The following is a 13446-nucleotide window of genomic DNA, read 5'->3' as shown; positions in this document are numbered from 1 at the left end:
TTTTTTTAATTTACTGCTTATCTTTAAAAAACATGGCCTATAATCTCCTAAATTGTTTGTGGAAAGGAATTTTTAAAAAACCAACTATATTTAAAATTATTGCTTAACCCCTTATAGGATTTTAGAATTCATTCCCTGTTAGATCATAACTATTCTACCTGATCACATAGTTCCCAGTTTGCAGGGGATTATAGTGAAAATAAATGCTTTGTAAACTTTAAAAAGCTATATAAATGTGTTATTATTATTGCTGTTATTAATTTGACCACTCTGACCTTGAAAGGGAAGCATTGAAGGATTAAAATCTAAGATAAGCATGGAGAAAAATTAAAATCTATCAAACAAAAACATAATGAATATCCACTTTAGACTTTCTACTCTCCTGTTTTTTTAGTACAATCATTAGCAAAGAATCAGTTCCTAGGTGTAATTGCTATCTGGGTAGAACACTGCAAGTGGTGATCAGAAGAAATATACTGGAAAGAAAAGAGAGGTTCTCTTGTCTTTGGTGAAGTAATTTAGGGTGTATTAGCATAAAAAAGAAGAAAAGGAGCCTCTCTTGAAATTTATATCCTATTTATTTTTATATGAATAACAATCATATTTTATAGGCATCTCCCTTACCAAATTTGCTTGAATTTTAAAGCTAAATAAGACTCTCCTTTTAAACCTGAATGATGACAATAGAGTAGTCATTTAAATAACCCAAAACTTCATAAGATGCCAAATAGTTAATTTGCAAACTTCCCTTTTCTCCTTGAGGTATATAAATGGCAAAGTAAATGAAATCAATATTGAAGCATAAATTGGAATTTTCCCTGGATAATGCCTATTTCTGAGACTAGATTAGTGGCAAGGGATGAAAGGGGTAATGAAAATTAATCCAAGAATTAACTTCATAAATTACAGATATGCACTTTTCTTTCAATATTGTGATATAAGAAACTACTCTCACTCTTTGGTCATGAATGACTGAAACCTAGTACACTATCTAATGACTATGTCAAGACTGCATTTCAACCTGTTAGGCAACTAATAAAAGCTATCAAACAATGAAGGGGCAGTCTAAAGTTATTGGATAACTTACCCTGCCTCTCTCCTCTATGAACTCTATGGAGGAAAATAAAGTTGGGTACCCTCTTTCAGTTAAATGGTGCTGTCTTGGTTGGGATCAAAATGTCAAAGATCTATAATTTTGTCTGTGTGAATCCTTCTTCCACTGACACAAAATACAATCTTCTAAAACTTAGTAGGTGGTGTCTGTTATTTGTTAAGGATAAAAAGCATTCAACATCCTATGGCTAGTCTCTGAATTTAACTCCTCTGACAACTGAAATACAGCTTATCATTAGACATGTACTTAAAGACTTTCTATATGGATAGAATCTTCTAAAGTTCTTCATCTGCTGAAAAAAGCTTTTAAAAGTTGAGATGGCCTAAGGGACTCAGATAACTCAGAAAGTAAAATAATACCCCAAAACATTATCCAGCAATATGTTTATTCATATACTCGTTTAGAAATAAGAAAAATCAATAGATATTTTCTTGGTCTGTAAAAGTTTTTATAGTATGGTCATCTATCTGTAAAACTATTCACAAATGTATTACATATAAATAGCAGGTATCTGGTGGAAGAATTTAAAAAGTAGCTCTTTCTTACTTTCCCACCTTCTTTCCTGAATCTGTCTGAACTAATGTTTGATAATATTTTATTCAGTGGCAACTCAGTTTGAATTTAAATATAAAGCTTTTTGCAAATTTGAATCGAAGCTGATGAAAACTCATTCATTTTATACTTTAGCATAAGCCTGGACTATAAAAAGTGTTTTTATTATGGCTCCAGGGCCCTTCTTGATTTTTTTCTAGGTTATTTATAAACTGGTTGGCCCCAGTGATAAAATAACAGCATGGTAGCAACATTGCTTTTGACTCATTTTTACCTCTCTTTTCTCTTGCTTGTCTCAAATACTAAGACAATTTTGGGTCTCATGGTTGCTAATCCCTTTGGGCACTTCTTATGGGACTCAATGCTAGCAGAAGATGCACACCAGGCAATTTTCTTAAGGTAGACCTTATTAAAAACTCTTCTATAGAAGTACAACTAATGTGAGAAGAATACAAATAATATGCTTCTCTGACTGGCATTGCTATCAATTAAATAAAATATAAAAATGTTACCCTATTATGGTAGGAATACATCACTGAATTGTTGAAGGATCAATCAACAGAAGAAAAAGCAAGAGATTTCTATCAAGCTTTTCCAATATATAGGCCTAGTGAAAGATTTAATGTCTTTCATTAAAGGATAAGATCACTTAAGTTTAGAGAGCCTCTTTAACAGAAGGTTGGCCAATGAATGTTGACTCATTTCAGTCACAGCAATTCAAGAAGATATTACACTAAGTTGAATAGAAGTTGCAACTGGAATAAGTGGATGAAATACCCATGTTAATGAAATCAATTATCAAAAAAGCTAGGTGGCAACCATGAATAAAGTTTTGGACATGAACATTTGACCAGTGACTTTGAACAAGTCACTTAACCTCTCTCAGTCTCAGTTTCATCATCTGTAAAATGGAAATAATAGTACCTATCGTTCAGGGTTGTAGGGAGAATGAGATAAGATGTATGCAAAGTATTTTGCATCTTTAAGTATCAGCATAATGGTAGTTATTATTATTATTGTGTCTTTGGAATATTACATTATAAAAATATTTAGGAATAATAGCAACTAAATAGCATCAACAGAGAGTCTCCAAGACCTTTTTAGTCAGTCTTTAAGATCCTAACTATTTTCATAATGATAAGACATTATTTGCCTATTAAAACATTATTCCCTTTTCCAACTATATAACAATATGATGCCAGATTTTTTTCATAGACATCAACCAAACTAACATATCACCATAATTTTAATATGACAGCATTATGAGAACCTAGCTGTCTTTTATCAGGCCAGAAATTAAAGATATTTGCAAAAAAAAAAAAAATATATATATATAAAATACAATGTTATTCTTCTTACTATGTTTTGTTCTGGAAACATTCTTTTTATTACAATATTATTTATGTTAGCATAATGGATTTATTTTCATTAAATGCACTCATAAATATTTTAATTATCAGTTTTAGTTTCTAATATGATAAATATCAGTAACTATAACCTATAACAAATAAAGTTATTTTGAGTCCTTAATAATTTTCAAGAGTACAAAGTGCTCCTAAGGTCAAAAAGTTTGAGAATTGTATATCTAAAGATTATTTAATATTTATTCTAAAATTTTTGACAAAAACATAACAAAACTTCCTTCAACTCTGAATGGTGGCAAGTGGGGTGGAGCATGTATAGTGAAATTACTATTTCATTTCCTTTTCAATTCTACAGAAAAAATATTTGCAATAATTTATTTCCTTGAATGTTGCTAGATGCCTAATCTCTGAAGAGGAATAGAACTAACATGCCATTTGGCTTAGCATTAGATTTGCTAAATAACAAAGCTGTTTAAATATGAGAAGTATATGTAATTTAATGACTGATATCCCCATTTCAGTTTACTTTTGTGACAGCAGAGGGCTAATTTTGACACAGTAGAAAAACTATAAGTTCAAAAAAAGAGATTCCAATATTCATGTAAAACTTAAAATATATATAATTTTACGAATGGAAAATAGATATAGGTCAATTTCCTTCTGACATTTAAAAGTATTTAAACAAATCTTTAATCTTTTACATTAACTTAAGCTAGTATATTTTGAAACAATTAAAATTTTCTATATCAATATTGTCTGTGTAAGTATTGTTGCTTTTCTTACTATACAATATCACTGAATTTTGAAATTTAAAATATATAAATATTTATACAAACTGACTAGTAATTACTTAAACAATGCATTATTGATATAAAAATACTTTGTAACCTTAAAGAGTGAAAAAAAAACCCTACGATTATCATTACCTAAACATCTTGTCTTCCAAGTACACTTGTTGTAAAACAAAATACCTTAAAAATAAAATATATATTTGGATTAAAAATGTTTGGTGCAAAGAAGTCATTTAGAACAATAACCGGACTAAAGAAATCCCCCAGTGGTATAGTCAAGTATCTCTAGCTTCTCACATCTCCAACAGAATTCCTGCAGCGAAAACAGCAATACTCACACAGACAATATAAACTGTTACTCTGTTTGAAAAGTCACAAGGGATTGAACAGGAAGAGCTGACTATATATTGCTGTTTTCCTTTACTGTTCTAAATACAGTGACAGAACTTTCACTTTGGAACTGTGCCTCAAGCAAATGAAAAATTCTACAACACAAGTCAATACATTCAAGCCCTTTAAAAATAGTTTGTGTGATTATCATGAATCACAGTATCATAACTAGGCTTTTTAATGAACAATTTACCAAATTCACCAAAACATTGGCAAAAACCCAATTCTAGTGTGTAATGAGCTAGCCTCATTTTCTTCTTTTAATGGTATCCCTTAGTAAGAGGCAGTGGTATTTAAGTGATAGAGGGCTAGTCGATCTGGTCATCAAAAAGGCCTGATTTCCAGTGTGATCTCTCTGATGTATTCTGGTTTTGTAACCTTGGGCAAATCCTGTGAGTACAAAATTCCTTAAGACCATGAATTCCCAGATAATATTAGTTGTAGGTATTTTCAATGGGATGCCGCAATAAAATGAACAAATAAATAGTGTGACCCCATACTAAGAAATTAACAATTCATTTCTCTCACAAATACATACATACATACATATATATATATATATATATATATATATATAATTGATCTTGTGCAAATGCTGAATTTGACCATATTACAAAGATGACCTTCAAGCAATAATCCTCTTTCAGAAGGGGATATATATATATATAGGCACACACATAAATACATATTATATATAAATGTGTTCACCTTAGTAAAATTTGTGCTGTTATTCCTTTAACTGTCACTCTAGAAGAGATCATACTTCTGACAATTTGTATTATTTTTCACCACAAAGAGGACACTGTCTATGTTTATTGCACATATGTCATTTAGAGTTCACTTACTGTTAGATGCTGGAACAGCCACGCCCTCATGATATTTGTGGCTACTTTGGGAAAGATGCCACGCTTTTTATGACGCTTTTTGTCCTTATCTGGATCATCATCATCACCTGTGCTGGGGGAAGCTACACTGTTGTCCAAGCCATCACCTGTAAATATAGTGAATCAAATTTTGACTGATGCTACCTTGACATGCTTTATTTAAAAAAAAACTGCCTTTGGATATAAACAAAATCATAAGAATAGTTAAATATACGGTTTTGCCAGTGACAGGGAGAAAAAACTATTTAGTCTCTAAAACAGCTAATTCTGAAATACTTCCACCCCAAACATGGAACTCTCTAATTAAGCAGAATAGCAAATTGATTTAACAGCCAATTTTTCAGTTTGTGAGGGAACAAAGTAATTAGCGAGGATATATGGGGGTCCTTATTAATTATATCTTTAGAACAATTACTTTAACTGCATGAACAGATATGTGATTGCTGATGTGGATTAAACATAGTACTGTGACAAGTACCATCATAAGTAATAAATATTCTTCTAGGGGAGGATCAAGTTAAAGGAGTGAAGATACATATGATGTTAGTCATATCCACCAGTGGTATACCTCAAGAAAAGCTAAAGTAGTAGGTGAACATTAAGATAATCGGTCAAGTTAGATATCTGAGAGTGTTAGACTTGAGGTCACAAATATCACAGAATTAGAAAATCTTTAGAAGTCTTTAGATGAGGAAACTGAGGCCAAGAGAGTTTAAACTAATTGTTTAAGATCAGAAAAGTAATAAACAATAGAGCTGAGGTCAGAAAACAGGTCCTCTGACTTTCAAAATAGCATCTTTTTTTTTTTCTTGCAACAACTGCTTCCTAAGCCCTGGGTTCAGATCCCAATTGAGATTTTTTACTTTGTTCTTATCCATCTATGCATATTTTATTCCTGTCTCATTTATAAAATACAGCTAAAAATATACACACTATCCAGCCCACAAAGACTTTGCAAAAAAAGCATTTTGGAAATCTTAAAATACCATAGAAATAGAATCTGTTAGTATAAGGTGGAATTCAATTTCTTTTCTAGTGGCCTAGCATATAAAATAAGTTATCATTTTAAAGTAGTGTCAATTGAAATCAAACTATCTTCTAGACTTATAGTCTAGAACATGACTATAGTATCACTGAGGTCTTTTCCAACTCTATAATTCCATGATTAGAACTTAAAACTTGCCTATAAAGTATATTTCTCTATATTAAATCCTGTTTTGCTATTTATTTCCATTATAAAATTGGAGCTGTGCTCCACTGGGAGGAAAAATGTTGGCCCCATGAGGCAATAAAATTATATTTTAGGATGTAGTAAAAGTTTAAAGCTATATATTTAAAAGAAAATATATTTTCTGAGGAAATAATCATACTACTTAAAATAAATCATAAGTATGAATGTAAAGGCACTACTATTATTTTTATGTGTGTCACAAAAGCAGAAAGTACAAAAGAAAAAAACAACAAAGGACCAAATACACTAAAATGAAAAGTCTTACAGCTTTCATCAAATTCCTTCCTCAATAAGCTATGGCAGAATAATATGCTTTAGTAACTTAGAACCTGTTCCCTAGGATTGTGTATATGTTGATGGCTTTTTACAAATAAACAGTTTGATCTAGGAAGAAACATTAGAAGTAAGGATTAGTAATGCAGCAGTAAATGAGCAAGGGAGTTTTACTGAATATACACAAAAGTAAATGAAAAAATAGGGGGGCATGCTATATGGTCTAAAGAACCAGAAAATTCCATTAAATAGATTTTCAAGTTATAATGTATATATGTGTATATATATATATATGCATACATAAATAGATACATACATAAACATAGTTATATGTATATATATATTGAGTATGTATATTTATAGAGTACAATTAAATCATTTTTCTGATCTATAAATGTTTTCTTAGTAATCTTTGTATATCTAGTTTCTATGTAAAAAGGTATACTGCAATTTTTTTTTACTTCATATGGACAGAAATTTGCGTTTCAGTTTCTCTAGGTAATCTACTGAAATTTAAGTTGCTGCTTATCTCACCATTAACTCTCCTTGGTCAATAAAACAAACAAACAAAAATAACCAAGAGAGTATCTTGAATTGAACTGAGCAAAAAATACAAGTCTACTTCATTAAGAAAACTTTTTTATATTTCTAGTATTTGTAATCATGTCCTATCAAAGTTAGCTCACATTAAAAAAAATCATGATAAATTTTCTGGGTGCCTATTTTGATTGAATTTATTGGACTTCAAACAATTCTTAGTGAGTATTTATTCTTCAACCCAATTCAATAAACATTAATTGGACACCTAGTGTGTAGAAATCATTGTAGGATCACTGCCCTCAAGGAGCTTAAAGGAAAAGTTTATTTATATTTGCATAACCAAGAGTCAGAGGAGGGCTCCAGACAGATTTGAATGATAAATTCTTTTAAAGTCCAATATTTAAAGAGGCTTTTTATACAGAGAAGCAATTCACCATATAAAATAACAATTCATAAAAGAAACATGAGCCAAGGAAACAACTCAAGAGCATTTAAAATTTCAATGGGCTAATCCACTTTCAGTTTACCAAAGTTGACCATGGAAAAGAAATATACATATTATTTGTTCATTTTTCAAACACAAGGAAAAATTTCTAACCTAATGGCTTTTTTAAACCACTTCCCTATAATTATTTTTACTCCTTTAACTATTTTTTTCTATTTCAGAACCCCCTCAGATTAATTTAATAGAAAATGCCTAGTGCCTGCATAGAAGAGAATTCATTGATAATTTATGGAAATATCTACTATAATCCAGAGGAGATGACTTTTTTCCAGCTTTGTGCATCAATAGATAATCAAGGCCTTAAAGCAGCCTTAGCTTCCCATTACCTCAGGCAAAAAAATTCCTGAAAGCATGCCTTGAGGGCACCTGAATTATATACTCCATTAGGAGGGGAAAGGCTTTCTGCATTCCTTGTATAACACTCACCAGAACCTTTCCTGTTTATTTCTGCTGTATGAAAGCAGAAGCATTAGGAACAGAATTTTTTAAGTGAAGACTTATGTAGATACAATGGCGAAACCTTTCAAGCGAGATCCAGATCACCTCCTTCAATCCCTGGCAGTGACCTATCCCAAATAAAAGGTTTCTGTTACATCATTAGCTCAAGCCAAAAACAGCCTTGGCTTAATGCACAGTTTGTTCTTCCTACTGTTTTTAGGCAAATACAGCTACTTTACTCCCATCTGGGAGGGAAATTACACTGCTGGGTTGTAATCTAAGACAAGATTTTCATTGGAAGCAAATGCTTTCAATCCAGTGTAAATACTGGTGCATGTTCAGAAAAGCCTAAAACAATAAACCCTGGTCCTGTCCGGCACAAGTCAGTGGAAATGGAGAAGAAAAGGCAACAGAATAAAGCAAACTATTCTCAAAGCAAACTCTCATAGATTTTAATAAATGGATTGACCTCTTCCACTTTTAAGGAATGGAAGTTGATCTCGTAATGTCTAAATCTCAGAGAAAAGCCAAAGTGGTCAGTTGTCCCTTTAGCATTTCCATCCACTCTGCAATTTGATAGTCACCTCTATGAGGTCTCTAGAGGATTTGTTTTCTTCTCCTTCCCCTCCCCCCACCCCGCTAAAATTTTAAGATCGCTACGAAAAAAAATTAGAGAACCACTGACCAACCACATGGCAGCAGCTCCGAACCGCATTTGTAAAATGTCAGCCGTGACTTCATTCCTAGAACTGACTTCTCCTGCCGCCAAATGAAGGCAAACTGAAAAGGTGGAAATAATCATAAAAATGATGCTAGTCCATAAACAAGCTTACAGCCTCATTAGTATAGCAGTAGGCTCCACTGGGTGATTTATGCTCGTTTTGCTGATGCCATGAGGAAATGCCATAGGGCGACTTAAGCCAACTGCTAATGGTTTCTGACAGCTTCTTAGCAACTAGTGCAAGCAACGTTGTGGCGTTTGCGAGTGACAGAAACCGAAAATGTCATATTATCTGCCCATGTGTCATGAAGTCCGTGTGGCAATTAACTAGTAGGCCAGTGACTGAGGGGCCAGAGGCTCTTGAACATGGCCCTTGGCTATTCCGAGACAGACTAGGCAGGGCTTGCATTCTCACAGCACATATGCAACATTCTAATCTGGTTCACACTACCTTTCTGTCATTGATGAAATTGGTCCAGTCTTTCTCTGTAGGAACTCCAGTTACTTTCTCTTTACCCATTGTATGGTGTTATCAAGGGAAGCAAATGAAGAAATCTGCTTTCAAATGGTTGTTTTAAAAGACACCTTTAATGGGTGATACCTGATTCTTTGCTTTTTGAACACTGGATCCAAAGGTGCTCTTTTTTTCCTACTCTCACACAAATTAGTCTAAAAGGATTTAAGATCACTGAAGCAGACTCATTGCCTGTCAAATTGCTAGGAGCACAGGAACTCTGCACAGCAACAAGACACTATTTAAAAAACACCAAGCCTATAACAAGCGGTAGAAGAGTCTTGGCTACACATTTCAGTTTCCAAGCTATCAAAACCATGCACTATATGTCAAACTGTCAAACCTTTCAGCATGGGCCATTTGCCCTTTCAAATAATATTTAAGAATTGTTTTTACAAAATTTTATAGGCCATGGTCTAGTGAAAGAGGCCAACCAACAAAGAAAGGAATTTGTACTACAATTCGTCCACGGACAATTTCTTGTGAGACCTGGGCCTATCCCTACGGAACAAGGCAGGTGACCTGTGGCAGCTCCCAGGCTGTCAGAGAGCTCAGATTTCAAACAAGCTCAACTCAAACGTCCCAGAGTTGCCTATTTAAGCATGCCCAGCCATTTAGACTGTGCTATCTCATTCCTTTCAAGAAAGGATAAAGCAGCATTTATCGTATTCAGGCCATTCAATGGGTCAGACTGGCCATGTCAGCAGGGGTTCCTCTCATGCAGGTCAAAACCCTCTCCCCTTTTTTTCCCCCTACCAACTCCCTCTCTGTCCTTCTAGTACCACCATTCCCCCACATCTACACAGAAGGATAGGCAAGAGTAAAGATAATGAGTTCATTAAAATTCCACCAAAATAGCTAGGAACTTTCAGTATTTGGTAAATAAACATATATTAGATGAAGTACTACCAATTTCTTCATCTAATAAAAATCTAAAAAAATAATTTTAAAAATATAGATATGTACCTCCAACTGCCAGTGCAAACAACAGTGCAAGTCTATTTTGTTTGTTTCAATGGAAATAAAAAAGAAAAAAAACTTTTCCGATCCAGTTTTAATTTTCAGATGTGACTCAAGACTTCATAAAAGAATTTCAAAAAACATTTCCAATTCTAACTCATGCTCTCCCTCTCATGCATATTATATATAAAATGACAAATACTGAGAAAATAACAGACACCTCTAGGTGTCTATGCTTTTGATGATAATTTTGAAGCTACTCTAGCGGTCTGGTCTTAGTATGTAACCAGAATCCAAGAACCCAGAAGACAAAAAGGAGAAGGTTCTTAGCTAGGTTTTGCCAAAGAAGACAACATTCATTGTAATCAACTATCTTTAGCGAACATTTTAAATAAGTATTTTTGTCAAGAAATTAATGCAACATTATACTTGTTTAAGGTTCTGCATGAGCATATCTTTGTATTTTTAATGATCTTGATTTTCATCTGAATGGGTAGTTCTTCAACAAATGAAAACTTCAAACCCTTTATATCTTATTAGACAGTTTTTTGAGTTTCTATGAAACTCCAAAAATCAAAATCATCATCATGCATGAGTTTCTTCAATCTTAGCTAATATGATGCTTGAATGAGAATTTTATTACTCAATCCCCAATATATGTCTTTACAACTTCATGTAACCTGCTAACATTCTGACTGTAACCACCTAAAGAAGTAATCGACAACCATACCATTGGAAAAATGCACTGAAATAGATTTAGCAGGAATTACTGTTAAGTTCTCAAAAATGTTCATTCAATGTATCCCCTCTTCATTTAGAAGAGTTTTGAGTTCTTAATATTCACTGTTATAATTCCATATAAATCCAATTAGTGAACAGAATTCACTTGAATAAATCCTAAAAGAAACATGCTCAATAGAAATGGAAAATACTTCTTGATTCTTTATGAACTCCAACAGAATAATATTCAATGTTTAATGAATCAATGTCTTCAACAATGCTTATATAGCTCATCATAAACATGCCAACTAAAGTTTGTAATTCTTTACTGGATAGTTATTCCTTTTCCAATAAATTAGACTTTCTTGTAAGTATAAATTGAAGCTATCTGCTGAACTCAAGATTCCTACCTGTTAAGCCTTTATTTTTTATACTCTGGAATAGCAAAACAACATGGAAAAGCTTTGGTTCTGGCAGTGTTTTAAAAATGTATTTATTATACCCTCACCATTTCATTCTTACCAGTCTCACTATAATGGGGAAAAGTACTTTATCTTCAGTACTATGCTAATTTCATAGTGGGTGCTCGGGCATGCATGGGTATGCACACACAAACACACACACAATACACACACACACACACACACATACAAACACACAAACACACAGCAAAAGCTCCCTGTCCTCAAGGAGATCACAGTCTAATGGGAGAGACAATACATAAACAAATAATAGATATACAAGACAAATTGGAGACAATAAAGGAGTAAATGTAACATTAAGAGATACTGGGTTTCTTGGGGCAGCTAGGTGGCACAGTGGATAAAGCACCATCCCTGAAGTCAGGAGTACCTGGGTTCAAATCCGGTCTCAGACCCTTAATAATTACCTAGCTGTGTGGCCTTGGGCAAGCCACTTAACCCCATTTGCCTTGCAAAAACCAAAAAAAAAAAAAAAGAGTTATTGGGTAGGACTTTTTCCATAAGGTGGACTTATAGCTGAGACTTAAAGGAAGTCAGGGAAACCAGGAAATAGGGAGAGCATTCAAGACATGGAGGGTCAGGATCAGGAAGATGGAGAATATTTGGGGTTAAAAATGGCAAGGAGGAAATAGTCTCTGGATCATAGTCTATACGAGGAAAACAAAATGTAAAAAAATTAGAAAGATAGTAAGGGGCAAAGGTATAACAGGCTATAATCTTTAAGAGTTTAATGATAGTTCCATTTAGTCCTTTCAATTAAACTTAACACATTTATTTATTTATTAAGAAATCTATGAAGGGGCACTCATTTTTGGTATCTTCCTATTCTTGCATATGCTTAGTATTACTTCAGTCAAAAATGATGCCAGTTTGATTAAGCTAACATAATAAAAAAATAAAAATTCAACTAGATAATTCCATACAATTTATTTCACCATCCACAAAATTTTAATACTAAGTACAATTTAAAGAGAAGAAGCATTTCCAAAATTTCCCATGTGGCATCGTTAGGAATCAATAAACAATTAGATGTTGGCAGGTGCCATGACTTCTATAATTTCCAGAAGCTCCTATCAAAGACCACTATGTTGGATGGCAGGAAAGTAGTTATTACTGGGTGTCAGAAAGCAGGGTGCTAGTGAATACTTTTAAATATATTATAATAGTACTATTATGTAGCAGAGATTGAACTGACATATATGGCCTGTCCCAGGAAGCTTGTAATTAATTTATTGCTACCAGAGAAAGTGACCACCAGAATAAGTATTGTCACAAATCTTAACTGCTACAAAGAGCTCAAGTGGTTTTTATAGTGAAGAGCAGAGGTGAAAAGTAGAATATCTAATCAGCTGCCCTGAAAACTTATTAGTTTTCAGAAGAGGAAGAGTAGTTAACTCTAGAAGAGTAAGAGTAGTTAACACCAACACTTGTTTAAGTTTATATTTGTTGATGAACATATATTTTATATTTAATATAAAATGTATATAGGAATAACTAGTCCCACATCTGATTCATTATATTGGGTATTTTTCTAACTCTTCTCTTTTGTGAAGACCCTGGATGTAGACTAAATTTAAAAATGAAGTAATTTTTCCTGGAGAATAAGGTGAGGGGGCTTCATTTGCCAAAAAATAATGTGACATAAGAGAACATAAACCACCTCTCATAAAAAGTCAGAATTAGGGATGAACCTAGATCCATCCATAGTAGTGCTTCAGAAGAAGGGTTTCATGTTGAAAGATAGTATACAAAGTTCCCAGCTACCCTGCACTCAACAGTAATTTTCTAATGTTATTATTATTATTTACTTAAAAAACACCTTTATCTATTACCCTTAGCTAACTGAATCAGGAGCTGTGACTTAAAGTTTTTCATTTTCTTAGGTTTTGTTTTTTTTTTTTGCTAGGCAATGGGGTTAAGTGGCTTGCCCAAGGCCACATAGCTAGGTTATTAAGTGTCTGAGACTG

General features: G+C 33.1%; 1 protein-coding gene across 3 annotated transcripts in view; it reads right to left on the bottom strand.

Moving 5' to 3' along the window:
• MEIS1 (Meis homeobox 1) overlaps nt 1-13446 on the bottom strand; it is a 153785-nt gene that overhangs the window by 65920 nt on the left and 74419 nt on the right. For all 3 annotated transcript variants that reach the window (XM_074207415.1, XM_074207428.1, XM_074207421.1), the window contains exon 8: nt 5057-5202. In XM_074207415.1, coding sequence (XP_074063516.1) covers nt 5057-5202 — 146 coding nt within the window. The remainder of the gene's footprint in view (nt 1-5056; nt 5203-13446) is intronic.

This window comes from Macrotis lagotis, chromosome 1 (genome assembly GCF_037893015.1).
Source record: "Macrotis lagotis isolate mMagLag1 chromosome 1, bilby.v1.9.chrom.fasta, whole genome shotgun sequence".
Classification (NCBI taxonomy): domain Eukaryota; kingdom Metazoa; phylum Chordata; class Mammalia; order Peramelemorphia; family Peramelidae; genus Macrotis; species Macrotis lagotis.
This window is presented reverse-complemented; position numbering and strand designations above follow the sequence as displayed.